This window comes from Triticum dicoccoides, chromosome 5A (genome assembly GCF_002162155.2).
Source record: "Triticum dicoccoides isolate Atlit2015 ecotype Zavitan chromosome 5A, WEW_v2.0, whole genome shotgun sequence".
NCBI lineage: Eukaryota > Viridiplantae > Streptophyta > Magnoliopsida > Poales > Poaceae > Triticum > Triticum dicoccoides.
Window position 1 is genome coordinate 398,428,352 of NC_041388.1, and position 23,505 is coordinate 398,451,856.

The window sequence follows — 23,505 nt, forward strand, 5'->3', positions numbered from 1 at the left end:
GGCGCTGTCTCACCACAGGGGCTTCGCCCCATAGTGTCATCAGCGACGGCGGCGGTAGAGGGAGGCGATGGAGGGGGAGGGCTGAGGGCGGGGACTCCTTGAGGGCGGCGCGGCGCCGCCGCCTTAGGGGGGGAGAGGCCTGACGAGATGAGCTGCCCTCCCTACATTTTTGCATCTGATCCATAGGTTGATTTTGAACGAAACAGAAAGCCGGCAAAAAACGAAAAAGCAGGTGTGAACTTATCTCCCGCCGTGGAAGGAGGTTAGGAAGATGCCAGCGTCCTAAACTCTGGCACACGCACTACAAAAGACAAACGACGGCGCAGACAACGATGATCTTTCCGTTAGACACAAGGCCAAGCTTTGTTCAACTTTCAACTGCTTCAAGGACGATCACATACTACTAGTAGACGAAATGAAATAATTAATTGAATGCAGTTATGTTTATGTACGCCCAAACAAGCCCCTGCATCTGTATATGACTATCACCTCTATCCCTACAAGATACAAAAGAGAAAGAGAAAGAAGAAAAAAGAGGTGCGTCCGTCCGGTATTCTCCTCCTGTTTGTTCCTTCATTCATTCATCATCAGATAATATGCAAGTAATCTCTTCTCTTGTCGTCTCCCACCCAATCGCGCTGCGGTCTGATCTCACACTCGGGGAGCCTTCAGGCAGCTATGATCTGCACTGTCTACATCTATACCCGGACGGAACCTCTTGACTCTGAATACTCGTTAGGACCTCTTCAGAATGAGGCGCTCCAGATCGCTTCGTCTCCTTCGCCGCACCTCATGTGCACGTCCTTGAGCCGCTCGACTGGGTTGCAGACCCCGCTGCACCTCCAGTCGAACGACGCGACGCAGGCGTTCCCTGCCTGCGCCTTCCACTCGCAGTCTGAGATATCGAAGCCATTCCAGAAATGAAATGTTAGTGCCAAATCTTCAGAGACGTGCATGGTGTAGATAATAACAACTGAAAGGAACTGACCTGGCGGCGTTCCGCAGCACATGTCCCTGTCGTCGATGTGCTCCACGTCTAGCCCGATGAACCATGCTCCCAGAGACACATCTTCGTTTGCAAATTTGTGCAGAAGGGGCCTGGGTGATACGACGAAAACACGGCGGCGTCAGTTGCTAATCATCGAATGGAAACGTTGTCTGAATGAGCATTATCTGTTCTCTAATCTTACTTGTTGACTGAGATGTAGGTGGCGAGGTCTTTTGAGATGGCGTATATCTGCCCGGTCGCATGGCGGAAGTACTTGTTCCCGTCTTCTCCGAACTTCCAGAACTCGGGCTCATGGTATTTCGAACTTCTGAAGAAGAGCAGTGATATTCAGTACTTATAAAATAGTAGGATGCACTGATACTTCGACTGTAATAGCTAGATAGTGTTTTCAGAAAGTTTACTTGTCGGAGAGAACCGGTCCAGACTTCATACAGCCAATGTAGACACGGGGTTTCAATTTGTGCCGCCCAAGGGTTGTGAGGAGCATTCCTGTACAAAATACATCACTTAGTTCTCTCCAATATGATTGGGATTTCATAAGGTATATTTATATATACAACAGCATACCTAGGTTGACATGGACATCATCATCCACCTTGACATAAAAATCAGCATCCCATGATGCCACAGCAGTGGAGAAGAATGTCTTGGTCTTTGCAGATAGCTTGTGGTAACCTTCGACATGGTCCTACATGCGCGGATGGATGTCAGAATCAAAAAAAATTCTTTGAGAATTATGTCAGAATTAATTTCATTGTTGAACTGTTGGCACCTCAAATCGATGATGTCAAGAAGATTTGGCTGATTGTCGTTTAACAGAAAGGGGAAAGAAATGATGCAATTCAGTGTTTGGAGAGTAACGCCATACCAGCCTAAGAAAGTCATGATGAATAGCATCTTCCACGTCTATCGCCTGATCAAGGGCGCTGTTCGATGCCGGGCTGGAAAGCATAAACACATGTTACTACATTTAGACTTATGGAAATATACAATCTAAAAAGAAAAGGCTGCACAGTATGTGTTCTGAAAAAATAGTAACACAATCTACTGAAGCTTGAATGAAATCTGTCTTTTGGAATTTGAGAAAGTGAATAACTACAGAAATCTCTAAAAATCAAAACAGAACAAGAAACTGAGGCTTTGCGGAATCCTTTTCTTGGCTAAAATATGTAAGCTTTCCATGGAGATATTTACAATGTATCTGTTCTGTGTTACGATTTTTCTTTTACGGAACCTCATCTTACGATATTTTGGCAACAAGTTATAAAATATTGTGTCCGTTACATTACCTATGACCGATCATGAAGCGAATGACGACTCCCTTTTCCTCTTCCAATTTCTTGAGTTTCTCACCTGATAAATAATGACGAGATATGTGTGGTGAAATAACTGTCAGCCAACTAAATGATCCACCCCACCCCAATCTAAATAGCTCAACTCTTAGCAGAAAGTACACATGCAACAAACAAAATGTATGACCCGAGGCAGCTATGATGATAAATAAACCTATTTGATTATTCTAATTGCTATAATGATAAATAATCATATTTAATTGATTATATTTGCTATGATAATGGATGATCCTATTTGGTCCCTTGATTCTGTACTTGCACATTTCTCTGTAATTTCCTCGCTAGCTGCACACCACCATTCTAGCCGATTAAATACACATTCCTCTGCATCGGTTCTAACTAAGAACAAGAAATCCAGCAAGCAACAGCTAGGCTAAAACAAGGGAGACAATCATCTCGACAATCAGGTAGCATTGCAAAGTAATGAACCTTGAGGCATCCACGTCTCCCTGACAGAATCCCGGCGCTTCTTGCTACTGAAGGCGGTGTTGATCCCGATCACCACAAAAGCCTTCTTCCTTTCCTGCCTCACGCCATCCGCACTCTCAAGCAGCTCATGCCTGCTGCGCCGCGCTGCCAGCTCCATCTGTAGCGTGGCGATCGACTTGTCTAAATATCTAGACACAAAAATGATATGTTCCAATTAGCCCCTAATAAAAATATAAAAATGCAGAGAGTTCCGGAACAATTTTCAAGACTGATGTCAACTTACTGTATGGCCTCATGAGTCTTGGCCACTTCCCCCATGACGTCCCTGTCGTCAGATGGTTTCTGAAATAAATAATAAAGGTGTTCACAGAATTGCACACCAAAGGGGAAACTGAAGAACATCAGGATTTTCTCATTTAAATATCCATTTTCACTCTGCACCTATTTCTTGTAAAAAAGATAACCTGATTTATCTTATGTTGATAAACCTTGTTTGTTCTTTTTTCTGAAATAAACCAGGTGCCAAAAACAGACGATCCCTATCAAAGTATCAATGGGTGTTTACCGTCGTTTCTGCATTGTTAAAATTAATGATGCCAAAGTTTACAAACATTTAGTAGTACTTTTTAAAATGCAACCAAGCATAAGTTCCATCAACATACTCCCTCCGTCCGCGAATAAGTGTACATCTAGTTTTTGTTCTAAGTCAAAGTTTTAAAATTTTGACCAACTTTATAGAAAATAGTAATAACATATATGACATCAAATTGATATATTATGAAAGTACATTTCAAAACGAATCTAGTGATACTAATTTGGTGCCATAAATGCTTTTACTCTTTCCTAAAAAGGTGGTCAAAGTATTAAGACTTTGACTTAAGACAAAAGCTAGATGTACACTTATTCGCGGACGGAGGGAGTAAATAAGTATAGAAGGGGTTCATCGATTAGTCAGCCGCCCTAACGTACCGTCTTGGCGACAAAATCTTCAGAAACGACCTGCAGCTCCTCCTCCTGGCGCCGCCGCTGCGCCACCACGGGGCTCTTCAAGTCCGGCATCGCTCCGAACCTACGCCATAGAACATGCGTCAGCCACAGGCCTGCGGCGAGCAGGGCGCCGCATCGCTCCGCAAACGGCGAGCAGATGCATCCAAGAACCCCACCAAGAAGGGTGCCCACGGCGTGTCAGACGGAAACCAATCTAGGGGGTGGAGGGGAGGAGAGGGGCTCACCGGTCGGTGAAGAGCATGCCGAGGCCGAAGCTGCAGGCGCAGAGGAGCAGTATGGTCCTCGACAGCACCGGCCTCCTCTCCCCGCCGGCGGCGCCGCCCTTGGCCTTCATCCTCCTCCCGGCCACCTCCGTCCCAACCCTCTCCGGCGTAGTACGTGTGTACGTTATCGCCTGGAGGTGGAGCTGGTCTGGTGAACGCGTCGCGCGCTGCTGTGCTGTGCCGGGAGCGAGAGGCCGAGGCCGGCCTTTATGAAGGTTCGAAGTAACCGAAGCCGGGGGAGGGAAACACACAGGCGGAGAAGAAGAAGACTAGTTTAATCTTTTTAATGGCCGGAGTTCAGAAAAGAAAAGAAAGGAAAATGCTGCGTTCACAAGGCTGGGCTGTGAACGGGGGTCAGAGGGCGGCTGTTTTTCTTTTCTCAGAGACGGTGACAACGGGAGGCGATTGTCACGTTCGTCTTGCCATCGTTGGGGGATGATCGTCGTCACGGACACCTGCGGCCCTGCACCGGCTCGAGTCAATTCATTCTCACCCAAACAAAAAAGTTTTCCTTGTTCTTGAGAAAAAAAACGTTGAACATAGACCCGATTTTTTTCTTTTATGAATTTCATAGTAATTATAGAAATCCCTGTCCGAGATAAAATTTAGAACTTGCGGTATTTTTGCCTAGTAGGCAAAAATCGACCTCTAGAAGCGACGCGGATTAACTGAGCTCGAGCTCTAAAATTTGTTAAAACCAAAAAAAACTGAGTGTTTTTGTTGCAAACTTTGACAAATGTTTTCGATGCTTGTAAAGTTTCATCATACAATAGCATTCATGGAAGTCGTGGCAAAGAAAACAAAATCGATGCTCCAGAAAGTTATTTTCAAGAGAATTTTGGAGTGTTGATATTTTTTCTCATGACATCCATGAATGTGATTTCAGGATGAAACCTTGTAAGCATTGAAAACATTTGTCAAAGTTTGTCCCACACACACAAAAATCATTATGTTTGAATTTTACCGTTCATCGGAGCTCATATAAATTCGAGCTGAGAAGAACACTTTCACGCTGGAAGGGACTATTCTAAATGTTGTCGAACAACTCTGGTCATAAATGACCGAGAATTGACGGCACCATATTAGAACTCCTATGGATTGAAATACTTTAAACATAGTTTCAAGATGAAGAACATCTAGATACATCCATTTCAGCGACAATTAATATGAGATCGAGGGAGTATCATATCAAATAGGCCCTGAAAACGAGTCAAAATCGGCATATGGATAGCTAGTAGTATTTGCAATTGTCCTGCGCCAGCCAGCCAGCCGGCGTAGCAACGATGGGCGGAAAACTAAACGCACAAATCGCCGGCGCGGCCGACCGGTCGTGCCGTGTGGGCATCCGTGATCTGTACATCCACGATCATCCATCGCTCCGGCGGCAGGCCGCGTTGGCACCGAGGTTCGGATCCCGGGGGCGTCACACGTCGCGGCCGCCCGGCGGACTTGCCGGGGGGTCCGTATCACGTTCGAGTATGTGGGGTGGGGTGGGGGGCACGCGACGACGCGGGGCCGTGTGGCGCCCGGTGCGTCTCCCGAGTCAACGCGGCACCCGGTTCCAGTGCATCTCCGCGCGCGCCCACCACGGCCAGCCGCCGTGCGTTTCCTCGTCACATTACCTTTTCGCACCGGCCCTGGCTAACGTGAGTATTGGCAGAGTGCTCAGTGCTCATCATTAGCGGACGTCCTGCCGGAAAAAAATGAGAGGATAATTCGGGAGCACTGATGACAAGCTTCCCACGTCGTTTTCGGTACTCTTCGTTGGGCCATGGAAGTCCTTCAGCACGAACGGAAGGTCGGCACTTCCAAGAGCGCGACGTCGACGCGTACCGGTCCCGGTCCGGTTAATCGGTTATTATGCCCTGCGCTTTGGGGAAAGCGATGAGGCTGGTCTGGTCTGGTCCGATCAGGGGGAAGCGCTGGTGCACCGCACGAGATGCCACGGAGTCCTCGACTTGTCCTCTGTTCTCGGCGTATTTTAGGGCCTCACGTCGGGGAGGAGTGCGCCGAGGATCGGGTCGGAGTGGCCCGGGCGTCACGTCGCGGGCGCAGGGCCGGGGGCGCTGCGGCGCGTTACGAGCTCGCTCGCCCGCGCGATTACGTGTACGCGAGGGCGCACCAGGCGCGCTCGTCGGCAGGCCGTGGGGCGCCCGTCACGCTGTCTGGATCACCGTTATTTTATCGTCGCCCTTGGTAGACAGACTGCTCTCTCAGCCCATCATCACCAACGATTTTGGATCACCTGGCCGAAAAATCCACTCTGCATACGACGGATTTCCCGTGACGGTACTTACACTCGTAGCAGTTGCTGTCCGAGTAGGTTCGCATCCTCTTTCCTTCCTAGATGGAAGTTGGTTAGGAAGAAACAAACGCGGTTGGCACTACCAAAGCAACGCGATATCCCGGTCCTGAGCTTTGGGGAAAGCGACCAAGCTGGATCCGATCAGGGAGGCGCCACGGGCGGAACGGCACCGGTGACATCACCGGGAGGACGAGCGGGGAAGCGCGACGGTGATGGATCGTTCGACGGAGGCGACACGTGGGGGGTCCTCGCCTTCTACTTCTCCGCTGCTGTCGGCACATATTTTAGGCGGGCCAGGGGTCAGCCTGCCGCGCGATCCCGAAGTCTCGTCCGGCAGGGTGGGCGGCAGCCAGGCCCCACGCAATCTAATCTAGAGTAGTCTAAACAAGGTGCCAGGCTACCTGCAAAATCTAGTGCTGTCCAAGGAGTCCGAGATGCCATTTTTTTTATGAAAAGAGTACATACAGGAGACCGACGTCACACGATCTAGATCGACTGACAAATTTTGTTTACGGGCACCAAAAGAATCAGCCTGCAACGGCATCTGGATTTAAGGTGACATTATGCTGGTCTACTGTCTTGCGCTCACCAAGAAATAAGAATGTGCGAGCGGCAACCGCCCAGCAGCAGCTTTAATGGAGTCAACTGAATTTTCATAGGGAGGTTTGACAGTAATAACGATTTGCTCGTGATCCAATCTCAATGCTAACCTCTCGAGCCACCAAGCACCACAGGCTCACAACAAATTATGATAATAAACACGTAGTAGTACTGATGCTACGGATCCATTTCAGGAAGCAGTCAGCTATGCACACAACAGACACTCAGTAATCCCACCTTTTTTTTTATCGTAGCAGTAATCGCGCCCTGGAATGAACGTTAATTTACACAGGACCACACACGGGCAGTAGAGCAGACGTCTTCGCGACAAGTTTTACCATCCATCCCAGTCCGCTCACAGCATTTTGACCCTTCCTAGTCCTCGGTGTGGCACGTCCAGTATGTCAACCCACTGCAAAGGCGATGCGACGTCAGGACACGCATACTGGCCAAGTGAATCAAGGAGGGAGGCAGAGACGAAGTTGCTGATATACCTTATCAACACAAAAACGCATTGCAGGACGCCGGCAACACCAGTCCACACAGAAGGGCCCTTGTCTGTCAGGGCGTCTTGCACCAACAAACCCACTGATCCAGCCAGGCAGACGAAAGAAACTACATAGGCGACGAAAAGCCAGAGCTTCACCCTGCGCATTAAGAAACCCTTGTTAGAACAATACAATGTAGTATCTCAGGACAGGAGAAAATCCTTCTTGCACATTAAATCCCATTTGCTAGTAAACTACTGTACCCAGCACTCAATGGGCTAGGGCGGCGTCCATTTCGCTTTACCAACCCTAGAGAAACTCCCAATACAGGCCTTCATCCTTAGTACAGACATACTGATTGGGTGCTAAGATCTAAAGTAGAGAGGGAAACGGCGCAGATTGTACACTAAGGTTCCTAAGCAATTGCTTCGTGTAAAAGGAAGTTGTCGAGCACCCATTATTTGTCTACTTATACTCTAATGAAAGACACAAAGAGGCAGAATGAATCAGTGCAATCACATAGTAACATGCTGCAACTACAACGTTCTTTTGGTCAAAAGCACTTCATCAGTTTGAGATAGCATCTCAACAACGAGTTTGAGATTCTGCACAACATAAATGAATAGATGCCATAAAATGAAAACCCTTAACCCCTGCACTTGAACCTAATAAACAAGTAAACCTTCAACATTCCGGGCTTGCGTAGACTGTGCCTACATTTTAAGATTCATCTTGTTGCAAGATATCCGTGTGGCTTCATCTGCTAAGGCCAAGGATCCCACTTACTGATTATATTTTCACTTCTGTTGACAGTGTAATGTTCCTATTTTCTATGTTCCTCTATAAGGGCTAAACCCCATGTTGTAAATATCTTTATTTACATTACCTCCGTCCCAAATTACTTGTCTTAGATTTGCCTAGTGGATGTATCTAACACTAAAAGTGACTAGATACGGACAAATCTAAGACAAGTAACTCGGGACGGAGGGAGTATGTCATAGCTCAACCCCATGTCGTAAATATCTTTACTTATATATCATACCACAATAGGAGCCTCTCCTACTATTTTCCTCCTTAAAGAACCATGTGGCTTATTTCAAATTTCTTGAAGAAGTTTTAGCTAATCCTTGCATTGGCTTTGTATGGCTGGAATGAAGCTTAAAATATTTGCAGAATGTGCAGCACATCAGTTCAGGAAAATTAAACGTATTCCTTTGACTCCAACATATAAAATATTATACAAAGAGATTAGTTCGAAAACCTAGAGCCATAAAAATAACTTAATCAAGCATTCTAACTATGATCTTGGTCAGATTGCAACTATAGGTTTGGAATAAATTATTCTGATCTTTCCCAATGAATATTTACAAAGATAACAACATAGAAACTAACCACGATATAATAAAAATGTTATACACGGGTCTACAATTTTAGAAAAATGGGCTTCACAACAGTAGACACTTGAAGTCCTAACTTTCCACCTCTACCAACATCAATTTTTTATGCACGTATGATATTTAGAAGAAAATAGGTGAAACTGCACTTTTTTTTTATCTCACTCAGGCAGTCACGCAGCAGAAAGTTGAACGACAGAAATTAATATATACTCCCTCCGTTTTTATTTACTCTGCATATTAGGTTTGACTGAAGTCAAACTTTATAAAGTTTGACCAAGTTTAGAGAAAATATATAAACATTTAACATAACAAATTTATATGATGTGAAAGTACATTCAATAATGAATCTAGTGATATTGATTTGTTATTGTATATGTTCATATTTTTGTTTATAAACTTTGTCAAAGTTTACAAAGTTTGACTTTGACCAAAGCCAATATGCGGACTAAATAAAAACGGAGGGAGTACAACTATAATTCAGAAATAAATCCAAATAAGCATACAAGTAACAGAAACCGGTAAGAGTTTCAACCAATAAGAGTTTCTTTTTGAACCCCATTGGGATTGTACCATATTGGCACATCATGGAAAAAGCTCGGCTTGAAAGGCAAGCCACAGTAACAGAAACCGGTAACAAAATATGTAGGTGTTTGACACAACAACAACAACAACAACAACAACAACAACAACAAAGCCTTTAGTCCCAAACAAGTTGGGGTAGGCTAGAGGTGAAACCCATAAGGTCTCGCAACCAACTCATGGCTCTGGCACATGGATAGCAAGCTTCCACGCACCCCTGTCCATAGCTAGCTCTTTGTCGATACTCCAATCCTTCAGGTCTCTCTTAACGGACTCCTCCCATGTCAAAATCGGTCGACCCCGCCCTCTCTTGACATTCTCCGCACGCTTTAGCCGTCCGCTATGCACTGGAGCTTCTGGAGGCCTGCGCTGAATATGCCCAAACCATCTCAAACGATGTTGGACAAGCTTCTCCTCAATTGGTGCTACCCCAACTCTATCTCGTATATCATCATTCCGGACTCGATCCTTCCTCGTGTGGCCACACATCCATCTCAACATACGCATCTCCGCCACACCTAACTGTTGAACATGTCGCCTTTTAGTCGGCCAACACTCCGCGCCATACAACATTGCGGGTCGAACCGCCGTCCTGTAGAACTTGCCTTTTAGCTTTTGTGGCACTCTCTTGTCACAGAGAATGCCAGAAGCTTGGCGCCACTTCATCCATCCGGCTTTGATTCGATGGTTCACATCTTCATCAATACCCCCATCCTCCTGCAACATTGACCCCAAATACCGAAAGGTGTCTTTCCGAGGTACCACCTGGCCATCAAGGCTAACCTCCTCCTCCTCACAGCTAGTAGTACTGAAACCGCACATCATGTACTCGGTTTTAGTTCTACTAAGCCTAAACCCTTTCGATTCCAAGGTTTGTCTCCATAACTCTAACTTCCTATTTACCCCCGTCCGACTATCGTCAACTAGCACCACATCATCCGCAAAGAGCATACACCATGGGATATCTCCTTGTATACCCCTTGTGACCTCATCCATCACCAAAGCAAAAAGATAAGGGCTCAAAGCTGACCCCTGATGCAGTCTTATCTTAATCGGGAAGTCATCGGTGTCGACATCACTTGTTCGAACACTTGTCACAACATTATTGTACATGTCCTTGATGAGGGTAATGTACTTTGCTGGGACTTTGTGTTTCTCCAAGGCCCACCACATGACATTCCGCGGTATCTTATCATAGGCCTTCTCCAAGTCAATGAACACCATATGCAAGTCCTTCTTATGCTCCCTATATCTCTCCATAAGTTGTCGTACCAAGAAAATGGCTTCCATGGTCGACCTCCCAGGCATGAAACCAAACTGATTTTTGGTCACGCTTGTCATTCTTCTTAAGCGGTGCTCAATGACTCTCTCCCATAGCTTCATTGTATGGCTCATCAGCTTAATTCCACGGTAATTAGTACAACTCTGAACATCCCCCTTGTTCTTGAAGATTGGTACTAATATACTCCGTCTCCATTCTTCTGGCATCTTGTTTGCCCGAAAATGAGGTTGAAAAGCTTGGTTAGCCATACTATCGCTATGTCCCCGAGACCTTTCCACACCTCAATGGGGATACAATCAGGGCCCATCGCCTTGCCTCCTTTCATCCTTTTTAAAGCCTCCTTCACCTCAGACTCCTGGATGCGCCGCACAAAACGCATGCTGGTCTCATCAAAGGAGTCATTCAGTTCAATGGTAGAACTCTCATTCTCCCCATTGAACAGCTTGTCGAAGTACTCCCGCCATCTATGCTTAATCTCTTCGTCCTTCACCAAGAGTTGGCCTGCTCCGTCCTTGATGCATTTGACTTGGCCAATATCCCTCGTCTTCCTCTCCCGGATCTTAGCCATCTTATAGATGTCCCTTTCACCTTCCTTCGTGCCTAACCGTTGGTAGAGGTCCTCATATGCCCGACCCCTTGCTTCACCAACAGCTCGCTTTGCGGCCTTCTTCGCCATCTTGTACTTCTCTATGTTGTCTGCACTCCTATCCAGGTATAGGCGTCTGAAGCAATCTTTCTTCTCTTTAAGCGCCTTCTGGACATCATCATTCCACCACCAGGTATCCTTATCTTCGCTTCTCCTTCCCCTGGACACTCCAAACTCCTCCGAGGCCACCTTACGAATGCAAGTCGCCATCTTCATCCACATATTGTCCGCATCCCCTCCTTCCTCCCAAGGGCCCTCCTTAAATACCCTCTCCTTGAACACCTGAGCTACCTCCCCCTTGAGCTTCCACCACTTCGTTCTAGCGACCTTGGCACGCTTATCCCGCTGGACACGAATCCGAAAGCGGAAGTCAGCAACCACCAGCTTATGCTGGGGTACAACACTCTCCCCAGGTATCACCTTACAGTCTAGGCACGCACGCCTATCTTCTCTTCTCGAGAGGATGAAATCAATCTGGCTAGAGTGTTGGCCACTACTAAAAGTCACCAGATGTGATTCTCTCTTTCTAAAGAGGGTGTTAGCTACAATCATGTTGTAGGCTAGAGCAAAGCTTAAGACATCTTCTCCTTCTTGATTCCTGATGCCATAGCCAAAGCCCCCATGCGCCCCTTCAAAACCTGTGTTAGATGTACCCACGTGGCCATTGAGGTCTCCTCCTATGAAGAGCTTCTCACCAATCGGTACACTCCTAACCATGTCTTCCAAGCCTTCCCGGAACTCCCTCTTGGTGTTCTCATTGTGGCCTACTTGCGGGGCATATGCACTGATAACATTGAGAACCAAGCCCTCAGCTACCAGCTTGACCAGGATAATCCGGTCCCCACGTCTCCTAACGTCTACCACTCCATACTTGAGGCTCTTGTTGATCAAGATGCCTACGCCATTTCTGTTTGCAGCCGTCCCCGTGTACCACAGCTTGAAGCCAGTATCCTCCACCTCCTTCGCCTTCTGTCCTCTCCATTTGGTTTCTTGGACGCAAAGGATATCAACACCTCTCCTCACTGCTGCATCAACTAGCTCCCGAAGCTTCCCTGTCAGAGACCCTACGTTCCAGCTACCTAAGCGAATCCTCCTAGGCTCGGCTAGCTTCCTTACCCTTCGCACTCGTCGAGTCAAATGCGAAGACCCTTACTCATTTTCCACTACATCCGGGCGCCGATGTAGCGCGCCACTAAGGATGCGACGAGCCGATCCTCGCTCACTTGCCACCGTATCCGGATCAAGATACGGCGCGCCACTTCGGGGGTGACGGCCCGGCCCTTGCCCATTTTCCACCACACCCGGGTTCCGATGTGGCGCGTCGCTGAGAGGGTTACGCCCCAACGAAAATCTTTTGGGTTTCATCTCCATAAGAGTGGCTGAGTTTTTACGTTGGCTCGCCCCAATGTAGGTGTTTGACACATGTTAAATTAAATGTCAAGGGAAACAGGAATATGATAGAAATAGAGTAGCATACAATGAAGATTGATGAGCAGTGCTAATAGAGAAATAATGAGGATCGTTAGCAATAGAGAAACCGGTGCTACCCTCATGAGATATAGTAACTGTTTTAGCTGTTAGAACTATCAAAAGAGAGGTCACACTGTTGACTTACAGACTTAGGTGTCAAGCACATCCACGACCACCCAAAGAAGCTTTAATATGACTTTCTCTAAACCATTTAAACTCATAATAAGATTAGTCAGACTTTGACATATGGTCAGGCCTCAGATGACTTGGGCAGCTAACCTAGGTCAAATACACCGTAACTTTTTCTCTTTTGACACAAGAATAGCCTAGGTACGTAATCAGTTTGGTTTCATCCAGAATCAATTGGTCCAAGCACATCCATGACCACCCAAAGAAGCCTTAATATGACTTCGCTAAACCATTCAGACTCATGTAATCAGATCAGTCAGCCCTTAACATATGGTCAGGCCTGAGATGACTTAAGAACCTAACCTAGGTCCAAGATATCATGGCTTTTCTCTTTTGACACAAGAATAGTCAAGGTACCTAATCAGTTTGGTTTCATCCAGAACCAATTGGTCAACTAAAATAAACACCAGTTTTGCTAAAGCACATCTAGATGTGCCATAAGTATTGCACATCTAAATCTTATGTCATTGATCCTACGTCGAGATTCGTGTGGATATTTTCTTTTTTTCTTTTTTCTTTTCCTCTTTATGTTTGATTCACTCACTTGGATGTGCAATAACTAGAGCACATCTAGATGTGCCCTAGACACACCCAACAAACACATCATAAATTCAGTGTGTGACATTATAATTGCAAACATAACTAACTTTTCGGTCGTGCAGTTAACGTGTATATATTCAGGGTTCAATCCAATCATCCACTAGGAATTTCAGTAACCTAATCTTTGGTTAATACTACACAGTATCTTGAATTCAGCGATCAATTCGATCAACTGGTGCCAAATCGAGCAGTAATCTGACCTCCACTCGGAATCATCCCCGTAGGACGAGTAGTAGTCGTTCCCGATGGCATCCTTGTCGACGCAATTGAACATGAGCGCGGCCAGCGACGCGAAGATCCCTGCAAATCGCCCACAGAGACCCGTCAATTCCCGACCTCGGAGCCGCGACACGAATCACCAAAGCCTGGGGAAGCGGGAGGGAGGGGATCTGGTTACCGGGCAGGTAGTGGATGAAGGAGACCTGGACGGCGCTGCAGACGACGGCGTCGACCCAGAACCACCAGCCGGCGCCGAAGAGCGCGCCGGCGACGCCCGGCCCGATGATCCCCCACAGCATCGCCAGGTTCTCCATGGCCGCACCAAACCCTCGCCTCCACCAACTCCGCGGAATCCCCTCGCTTCGTTGCCTCCTTCCTTCTCGCCTTTTCTTTCTGCCGATTTCCTCTTCTCTTTTTGCACCGAGAGGGGTTGGATAGGATGTTGGGCTTTGACTCGGACTCGGTTCCTCCGCGTAATGTGATGATGTTCAGCATTGATTAATCTGGCCCAATGGGGCCTCACGTGTTAATGGGCCTACTGGGCCGAAAAAGGATGGAGCCATTGGTGTGGTGTTCCCTCAAAAAACAATCTGGGAGAGGAAGGAGGTTGGGAGGGAAGTGTGACCAGCAGGAAGAGGCGACAATGGCGCGAGGTGGCGCGTGGGCGGCGGCGGCGGCGGCGGTGCTGTGGTGGATGGCGGCGGGCGCCGGGGCGGTGTGGCTGGAGATCGCGCCGTCGGGGACCAAGTGCGTGGCGGAGGAGATCCGGTCCAACGTCGTCGTCATCGGCGACTACGCCGTCCTCTACGAGCACCAGCAGGTCCATCCCACCGTCTCCGTCAAGGTAATTCATTTACGTACATTTACATTTCATACTCCGCCCGAACGATCGGTGCATAAATGCAATGTGGGAGGTTATAAAATGGAAGGATTTAACGTTCAACACTGCGAAATGAATGATGAGGGTTGGGTTAGTCGCGGGTGAACCATCTCCCCTCATTTATTTGGAAAAACATGGCAGGACTGCTGCCGCTTTCATTGATAGCTCAAATTTACAGTGGCTGGATTGGGTTCACATTCTAGTAAGTAGTATATTCGATCGGAAAAGGGAGAAAGCAATGAATTTACAGCGACTGGGTTGATCTGTTCATGGTGAGGATCCTTTGCAAAGTTGCAGAATGCAGATGAGAATATTGAACGAGTCACCGGGGGTAGAATCGGTTGGTAAAGTCGTCAGAAAATTGGAACGAGTCATCGGTGGCTATTAACAGTTTGGAAATCATTGATTCATTGGCATATCTCTACATTGATCTGGGGCTCAGGTGCTGGTTGTACTGAAAAACATTTGGTACCTTTATTCATTTTCAAAGATACTAGTACATGTGATTATTTCACATTGTGCGTGTACACATAAAAGGAATATAAGGAATTATTTAAACATTCTATATGATCCATAGTTTACCAAAGGTGTGTTTTGCTTTCAACCAGGGCTCATTATCATCCTTCAACATTGAATTCACTGTGGTCACAAAAAAAAACATTGAATTCACTGAAATAGAATACATAATGGGGCACAACGGTGATTTGATTTGTCCTGGCGCCTTATCCATTTTTTCTATTATATCTGGAGTTTTACATCGACATTGAATTATATGTGTTGTTTCGAAATTACCTTTGTTTGATTTTGGTTTTCACCTTGTACCCATGAAAATTGGAGTTGATAGTTCAAAATTTTCCTTTTCCTGCATGTTCCATATCAAAAATACATTGGCTAAAGGGGTAAGTCCACTGTTATATAAAAGTGAGACCTCTCTGCAAATTAACGCGGATAGCAACCCATCTGAGTCCGCATAGCGGACTCGGACACGGGTGGGTGGGTTCAGCACCTTGAATTCCAGCCACTAAACTAGGGCTGAATTCTCAAGCATGTGCCATATCATGCCTTACAATCACATGGTTTTGATGTTTTAGTGCTTTACTGAAGGAAACAGAAGATCATAAATAGAGAGAATCTGCAGTATTTTAATTTAGTCTGAGTCATAACTAGGAATAGGAAGAACTAATAAGTACTTGCGAATTGGGAGGCATTGGAATTATGATCCACCTTGACACCTTCTACTATTCTATTAGCTGTAACTTTGGTTCCATAGTTGCATCACATGATATTATTGCATACGTTATATTCCTGTAGCTATGCAGTGTGCGTGTGCAAGGGCAGTAGAGTTCCAAAAAAAATCCCGTCACTAGGCTTCCTTCCACGCTTTATCATTCAGTTTTAACTGTATATTTATTTCCCCTTGTAATTTCTTGGAACTGACTCCAATTTCTGTTTTCTTGACTCATTTGTATCCGTTTTGATGTACATAATTCTTGCAGATCACATCCCCTTTTGGGGATACCATACACAAGAAAGATAAGGTTACGGTGGACCAGTTTGCATTTACCACATCAGAAGCAGGAAATTACTTGGCTTGCTTTACAGTTGACGGTGATAACAAGGGTTTGGTGATGAAACTAAATCTTGACTGGAAAATTGGTATCGCGGCAAAAGATTGGGATGCTATTGCTAAAAAGGAAAAGATTGAGGTGAAGTACATGAAATTATGATGGTATACCCATCATTTTTCAATTTCGTTGTTTTCCTCGTTTGGATGACAGTGCCTTTCCTGAATAGGGAGTTGCGCTAGAGTTGTTTAAGCTTGATGAATCTGTCCAAACAATCTATGAAAATCTGCTCGTGCTGAGGACCAAGTAAGTCCAATGCACTTCTCCGGTCGTGTTTCATCAATTTTGTTGATGCCAAAAGACGTAACTATTCCGTCTAAAAATATTGTTCTTGATGCAGAGAATCCGACATGAGAGATGTCAGTGAGGTGACGAATGCTAGGGTCTTATGGTTGAGCATGATGTCGCTCGGTGTTTGCATTTGTGTTTCAGTTATGCAGCTGGTGCATCTAAAACGGTACTTCCGAAAGAAGAAGCTTATCTGAGATTATATACTCCTCTGCAGCATACATACATTCTATGTTCTATTTAGTACTAGATGAAATATAATAATTTTGCCACAATGGATGTTAAGCAATTATGTAACAGATAAATGATAGCATGTTCTCACCTAATCCCAAGTTCAGATAAGATGGCACTGCTGCCACTCTTCATGTTCAACTTACCACTATTACAAAACAAAATGCAAGTACCAATTTTATGATGCTACTGGGCACCGGCCCCCTTGCCACAACCAAAGAAACTCTCTGTAATCACTCTGTGGTAAGCTTTCATGGATGAAATCTGCGAAGTTCTTTCCGAAGTTACTCTTGAACGCCAACTTGATCTCGTTTATGCCGACGTCGTCGCTGCCCAAGATAGCCCTCGTAACCAACCTTTTATGGGCTTCTGGGCGTTGCATGCTTCTCTGCAGTAACTGACAAGGCCAAGAACAGAAGAATGAGTCAGGGACCAGCGATGTAGCTAGTACAAATTCAAGTACAGCACTGCTTGCGTTTCTGTTATTCACCTTGCAGTAATACTTGGAAGGACTGTAGATGCACTTGACAACAAGTCTCAGAGACTCTTCAAAATCACCAGCCAAATTCTTCTTCAGTGCCTGCATACATACACATTCATGATTGGCCAAGATTCACTTTCAGAGACTGCCATTGAGTTTGCTTACTTTGGTGAAGTCATGCCCATATATATGCTTGTAACTGCAGAGCGCCAGCCTGAGCTGTGGGATGCTCCTCTTGCTGAACATCTCGAGGATGGCGGCCTCGTCGACCGATCTCGTGCCGCCACCGTTCTTGGCGTCGTACAATCGCCTGGCGTCGCACTTCGCGATGTGCCGGCTGGGTTCATCGTGGTGCGACTTGTGGGAGGTTGCCAGAGCTACCAATAGCTGCTCGAACCACGAGGGGGAAACCCGGCAAAGGAGTGAGCTACCTTTGCCAGGTAGAAACGGAAGAAAAATGACTGAAACCAGAACGAGAAGCAGGACGTGGACAGGGCAGACATACTCTCTGATAAGGGTGCGAGGGGTCGGTGTCCATGTCCTGCTCCAGGTTCTTCTTGAACCTGGACAGGTACGCCTGCTTGGTGAAGAAGAGCTGGTCCTGCTTCCGCCGCGTGAAGACCTCGACAAGGGCGCGGTAATCGGCCGCCGCGCCGCTCTCGATGGCGTCCCTCGCCATGATCGCGTCTCGCTCCGCCAGGTCAAGCATCCACAGGTAGAGCAGGTTGCAGAGCTGGAGAGGGAGGCCATGTGAGACTGAAAGCAGAGTACGTTGAGACGCTCTGCCAGTCTGCCTACCTGTTATGCCCTTTGTCTATCTTATTACCTACCTGTTATGCCCTTTGTCTATCTTATTACCTCATTGTCCTGATTGGCCGTGAGGGTTTTGTGGAGCCTGCCAGCGAGGTCCTCGCCGAACATTGCACGGTACGTCGCCTTGATCTGCTGCCTCTCCGACGCGCTCCGGTGAGCCAGGAGGCGGCTCAGGCGGCGCGGCTCGTCGCACGCGCCATGGATCTCTCTGCACTCGTTTTCGAACCCTGCGGCGGCAGGAGAACGGGCGGCCATGATCGGCACTTCAGCGCCGTGCTGAGGCTTTCGATGTGTGAACCATGGCTAGTGCAGAGATGCATAAGGGAGAGGGGGAGAGAGAGCCATGTTGTTCCTGGCTTCCTTTTAATGAAGGAGGGGAGGAGAAAGGAAGAAAGTTATCTCGAATTGGCCAGAAAAGGAGGCAATGGAAAGGAAAGAGGAGGGAAATGTGTGTCCTACTCACACTCAGCATTGGTTTTGAGTGCAGGGGTAGGATTTTCATCAGCCATCATGGGGATCATGACTTTAAAGGCCTTTTTAGCTTGGATGGAATGTGAATTATTATTAGATCAGTCACCCTGAAGTCATATCCTATGATGCCTTTATAGTACATGGTTGATAACCAAGTTTCTGAATGGTGGAGTACTGAACATTCCTGAAGGAAGGAAGGAAGGAAGGAGCAAGGAAGAAAGTTATCTGAATTTGGTCAAAAAGGTAAGCAATGAAAAGGAGACATGAGGCAAATGTGTTGTCCTACTCGGCATTGTGGTTCTGAGTGCAGGGACTGGGTTTTCAGCGTTTCATAGGGATCTTGACTTTTAAGCCCTTCTTAGCTTCTATGGAATGCAGGTAATTAGATGAATCTACCCCTAAAAAAAGGTAATTAAATCAATCTGAATCTAGGTCCTATGATAATCGAATCCAGTCAAGTAATGTGTAATCCTCTTAGTCGAACTTAGTCTGGGAAAAAGACTATGTTACCTTCTACAAATTCAAAAAAAAATGAAAATCACAGAGCTATATTGTAGGATGTAGTATGGATGTACTCTACAAATTTTCGTGGCAACATTACCACGGTGAACAATTACCCGGCTCGTTCTCTTGGAGATGCTTAAAGGGGTAGGATTACGTGCATGTGCTTATAAGGGTGAGTGCAGTGCGTGTCGTGAGCGTCTACATACGTACTGCGATTCTCAAAAGAAGAAAATTCGAAAGTGTACACGCAGTTTTCCATTTTTACGCCACAGAAGCAGACCTTTTATTTTCTCCTTGGACAGTTCCAGCTTTATTGGGTTCAGACTTCATCCAAGAATGCGCATTTGCGAAACATAAAACCTACGATTTACACCTGTCATGGTGCCACCGGTGTCAAATTATATTCTTAATTCTGCCGGGCTGAAACGAAGCTCGGTTGATGACCAAACGTATTACTCCTTGAGTATTATTCTTGAGCCGAGTTGAAACGAGGGTCAGCTAATGACCAAAGTACGCAGTAAGTTGAGAAAGAAGAGGGAATAGGGAGAACCAAGTGCGCAGCAGTGCAGCCTCAAAAAAAAAAGAACTCCAAAGATGTGGTCATGTGGAGCGGAGGAAGCAAAGGGCAGGCCGCCAGTAGCAAGTGGTTGACAGCGGAAAAGATCCTAAGGGTGAGTGCAGCTGCCTTTGCTTGCTGCTCGACATAAAATTCCTCGCCGATGCTGCTTTTGCGGCCGAGCCGACGGTGACGGTGACGGTGACGGTGACGGTGTGGTGCTATATCTGGTGGCACCCATGCCATGGCATTCGAGGACTCCCGCCCGGTGGGCGCTGACTCGGAACCCCTCGCTGCCTTTCGCTCTATTTTCTTTCGCCCTTGTCCGAATTTTCGTGTCCACATCACGGAACTGGGACGGGTCACCTCTTTCCAGCTCCAAGCCGGTGCGCCACGATTGCTTTTTTTGTTTGTTTGTTTCTTGGGAAAGCACGACCCACCTATAGGAACACTGGACAGGATATTGCCGCCGTGGCCACGAGTACGGAGTGTGGTGTGGTGCTTCATGTCTCATGGTCACCACGACCACGGGACGAGAGCATGTCCTATTTGTTCCTTGATGATTGCGGATAAACGGGACATTCCCGTGTCTTGTCTGCCTCTCCTCTCCCGTGTCTCGTCGGCCTGAGCATTTCCTATACAGCGGCCGTTACTTCGCATCTCGCAAACCGGCGCACAACCCCCCCTCCTATTTTTTTCATTCTTTTTTTCCCTTTTTTCTGCTCCCCTGCAGAAGAAAAGTCAGGCGTGGGTTGATTTCATTCAAACTCGTGACCTCCCCGGTTTCTACAGACTGCACTAACCACTTGTGACAACTTACTACCCCTCAAACAAACAAAAAAATTGTGACAGCTCACTTGTTGTGGCTACTTATATCCTTTTTTTCTCTTTTCTTCTTTTTTTTCCTTATCTTTTTCTTTTTACCTTTTCTTAAAAAATCAGAATGCACAAATTTTTTTTGAATCCGATGAGCCATTTATAAATTCACGAACTTCTTTTCAAATTCTCTGAACTTTTTTTCGAAATCCGTGAACATTTTCGAATTCATGATTTTTTGCATTTTTTTTCTCTTTTTTCCCTTTCAATTTCTTTCGTGTTTTTTTTCAAAAGTCGACGGTTTTTTTTAGACAATCAGCGAAGCTTTTATTAAACCATCACCACATTTACAGGGACGAACTGAAGTTCACCAGGGTTGCCTAACCAAACATGGCGGCCTACCCCCAGTTTCAAAGCGTGCTTCGCTAGATTGTGAGCCTCGAAATTCGAGCTCCTAAATTCATGCACTATATTGCATGACTGAAAACTACGAGTGTAATCTATGATCTCATGAATAATAGCACCATAGCTCAGACTACTCTTCTGACTGATGTCGTTTACAATACCTTCGCAATCAGTTGCAACATGGATCGCCTGCAGGTGGAGATCTTGTGCAAGTGCCATTGCTTCCCGGACTGCCAGCGCTTCTAGGGTAGTTGGGTCAGATATACCCTTGAACACAATTACCGAAGCTCCCAGATAAGTTCCCTCTCGGTTTCTACAAACTGCAGCAGCCGTCCCAAAGCTCGATCTCCATCCAGTGGCCGCATCAACATTCAGTTTAATCTGCCATGAGGGGGTTGGATCCACTGTCTCGGTCGCACGGGTGCAGAGTTCACTGCAGCACTGTCCGGCTTCTTCACTATCTCAATATCATTCAGAAAAGATTTGACAAAGCAGTGAGTCGAGAACGGGCTCTGAAATATGTCCTCATAGATGGCCTTTCTTCTTGCTGCCCAAATAGCCCAAAGTGTGACCGTCAACTGGACAAAAAGATCGCTCCTCAAAGCCTTCCTCATAGCAAAAAGCCAGTCCCGTACATTCTCCTGTCAAAACTGCTTATCTGATCCAAGATGGCCTCATCAGTCAGCGCCCAAACACTGCGTGCCATCGAGCAGTTCAGCAATGCATGTCTCCACGAATCCCTCGCCCCACATAACACACATGACGGTGATGTTGCCATGTTTCTATGCTGTAATATATCTGCCGTTGGAATGGAACTTCGGGCCAGACGCCACAAAAACAGCTTGATCTTTGAGGGTACATTTGTTTTCCAGAGATCCTTCCATTCACCACCAACGTTATCTGCAACAGATGTAATGTCCTGTTCCTCAATCCAATTCTCCCTCATGGTCTTCGTGTGGATGATAAGCCTGTGTGCAGATTTGACCGAGAAAGAACCACTCCTCTCTCCGCTCCAGGCCCAGAAATCATTTATATTCTGTGTACACAAAGGGATTGATAGTATAGCCTCAGCATCAATTGGCAAGAAGACAGCCCTGACGAGCTGCTCGTTCCAGCTTGCTGTAACCACATTCATCAATTCTGAGACCATTTGTGGTGGGTTGGGAATTAGTGGTGCTATCGGCCTCATCATACCAGAACGTGGTAGCCAGTTTTGTGTCCAGATTTCTGTTGTCTGCCCGTTGCCGATCCTCCGAATTAGCCCTTGCCTGATCATATCACGTCCATCAAGGATTGCTCGCCAGATTTGCGAAGGTCTACTACCCAACTCCGCCTCCATCAGAGATGTTTGAGGGAAGTAAGCTGCCTTCAAAAGTCGTGCACTGAGGGATGAGGGATCACATAGGACTCTCCATGCCTGTCTTGCTAATAACGCAAGGTTGAAAACTTCCATGTCCCGAAAGCCAAGACCTCCGAGATGCTTTGGCTGTGTCAAAATATCCCATGCCACCCATGCTGGTTTACGTTTCCCCGCTTTGCTTCCCCACCAGAATTGTTTGATAATGGAGGAGATATTCTCACAGAGACCCCTAGGCAGCCTGAAACATGTCATGGAATAGACTGGTAAGGCTTGGGCCACTGCTTTAATCAAGACTTCTCTCCCCCCTGCCGATAAGAGCTTCTCCATCCAGCCCTTAACCTTCTCCCAAACTCTATCTCTGAGATATTTGAACGTATTCATCTTGGATTGTCCCGCATCCGTTGGCATACCCAAGTAACACTCGTTCAGTGACTCATTATGAACATTTAAGATCGTTTTGATACTATCTCTCATATGTTATGGACATCCTTTACTGAAGAAAATAGACGACTTGTCGTTGTTGATTCGCTGACCCGATGCATTACAGTATACCTCCAAAAGGTTTGATACTTTCTCTGCCCCCTCTGTACTAGCCTTGAACAACAACAGGCTGTCGTCCGCAAAGAGGAGGTGGTTGACAGCGGGAGCTGTGTTTGCCACCTTAATCCCCTCAAGCGCAGATGACTGAGAACTGTTTTTTAGTAGGCACGAAAGGCCCTCTGTTGTGATCAAGAAAAGATAGGGGGAGATCGGATCTCCCTGTCGGATACCCCGTGATGGTTTGAAAGATTCAAGCTTCTCTCCATTGAACAGAACTGAAAAGGATACTAAGCTAACCATGCTCATTATGATTTGTACCCATTGATGTGCAAAACCCAATTTTAGCATGATAGCCTCGAGGTACGGCCATTCTAATCTGTCATAAGCCTTCATCATGTCCAACTTCAACGCACAATGACTATTTGTTTTGGCTTTGCTTCGCTTCATAAAGTGCAGACATTTATAAGCACAAATGATATTGTCAGTTATCAACCGACCTGGCACAAACGCAGATTGCTCTTCTGATATTATCTCCGGTAGGATAAGTTTCAACCTGTTTGCAACAACTTTGGAAGAAATTTTGTATATGACGTTACATAAACTGATAGGACGGAATTGCGTTAAGAGTGTCGGGTTCATCACCTTAGGAATAAGCACCAGCACCGTGTCATTAACACACTCTGCGCTCTCCTCCCCTTT

General features: G+C 46.4%; 4 protein-coding genes across 4 annotated transcripts; 1 reads left to right on the top strand and 3 right to left on the bottom strand.

The window, feature by feature from the left end:
- Nucleotides 1-407: 407 nt before the first annotated feature.
- LOC119301792 (beta-1,3-galactosyltransferase 7-like) lies at nt 408-4,320 on the bottom strand. Its single transcript, XM_037578769.1, has 11 exons — nt 4,023-4,320; nt 3,760-3,859; nt 3,074-3,132; nt 2,791-2,978; nt 2,299-2,362; nt 1,878-1,950; nt 1,577-1,697; nt 1,411-1,498; nt 1,191-1,316; nt 989-1,098; nt 408-895 (listed from the first exon to the last, which is right to left on the bottom strand). The coding sequence occupies exons 1-11, from the start codon at nt 4,130-4,132 to the stop codon at nt 747-749; spliced, it is 1,188 nt and encodes a 395-aa protein (XP_037434666.1). The 5' UTR covers nt 4,133-4,320; the 3' UTR covers nt 408-746.
- A 2,696-nt stretch (nt 4,321-7,016) lies between these two features.
- On the bottom strand, nt 7,017-14,258 carry LOC119301793 (transmembrane protein 50 homolog). Its single transcript, XM_037578770.1, has 4 exons — nt 14,015-14,258; nt 13,818-13,917; nt 7,461-7,613; nt 7,017-7,378 (listed from the first exon to the last, which is right to left on the bottom strand). Exons 1-4 carry the CDS (start codon nt 14,148-14,150, stop codon nt 7,342-7,344), a joined length of 426 nt encoding a protein of 141 aa, XP_037434667.1. The 5' UTR covers nt 14,151-14,258; the 3' UTR covers nt 7,017-7,341.
- Nucleotides 14,259-14,479: 221 nt separating this feature from the next.
- On the top strand, nt 14,480-16,847 carry LOC119301795 (transmembrane emp24 domain-containing protein p24delta3-like). The gene is made up of 4 exons (XM_037578772.1): nt 14,480-14,680; nt 16,213-16,422; nt 16,511-16,587; nt 16,682-16,847. The coding sequence occupies exons 1-4, from the start codon at nt 14,480-14,482 to the stop codon at nt 16,824-16,826; spliced, it is 633 nt and encodes a 210-aa protein (XP_037434669.1). The 3' UTR covers nt 16,827-16,847.
- A 59-nt stretch (nt 16,848-16,906) lies between these two features.
- On the bottom strand, nt 16,907-18,570 carry LOC119301794 (annexin A13-like). Its single transcript, XM_037578771.1, has 5 exons — nt 18,200-18,570; nt 17,847-18,074; nt 17,507-17,728; nt 17,351-17,440; nt 16,907-17,257 (listed from the first exon to the last, which is right to left on the bottom strand). Exons 1-5 carry the CDS (start codon nt 18,407-18,409, stop codon nt 17,039-17,041), a joined length of 969 nt encoding a protein of 322 aa, XP_037434668.1. The 5' UTR covers nt 18,410-18,570; the 3' UTR covers nt 16,907-17,038.
- Nucleotides 18,571-23,505: the final 4,935 nt, after the last annotated feature.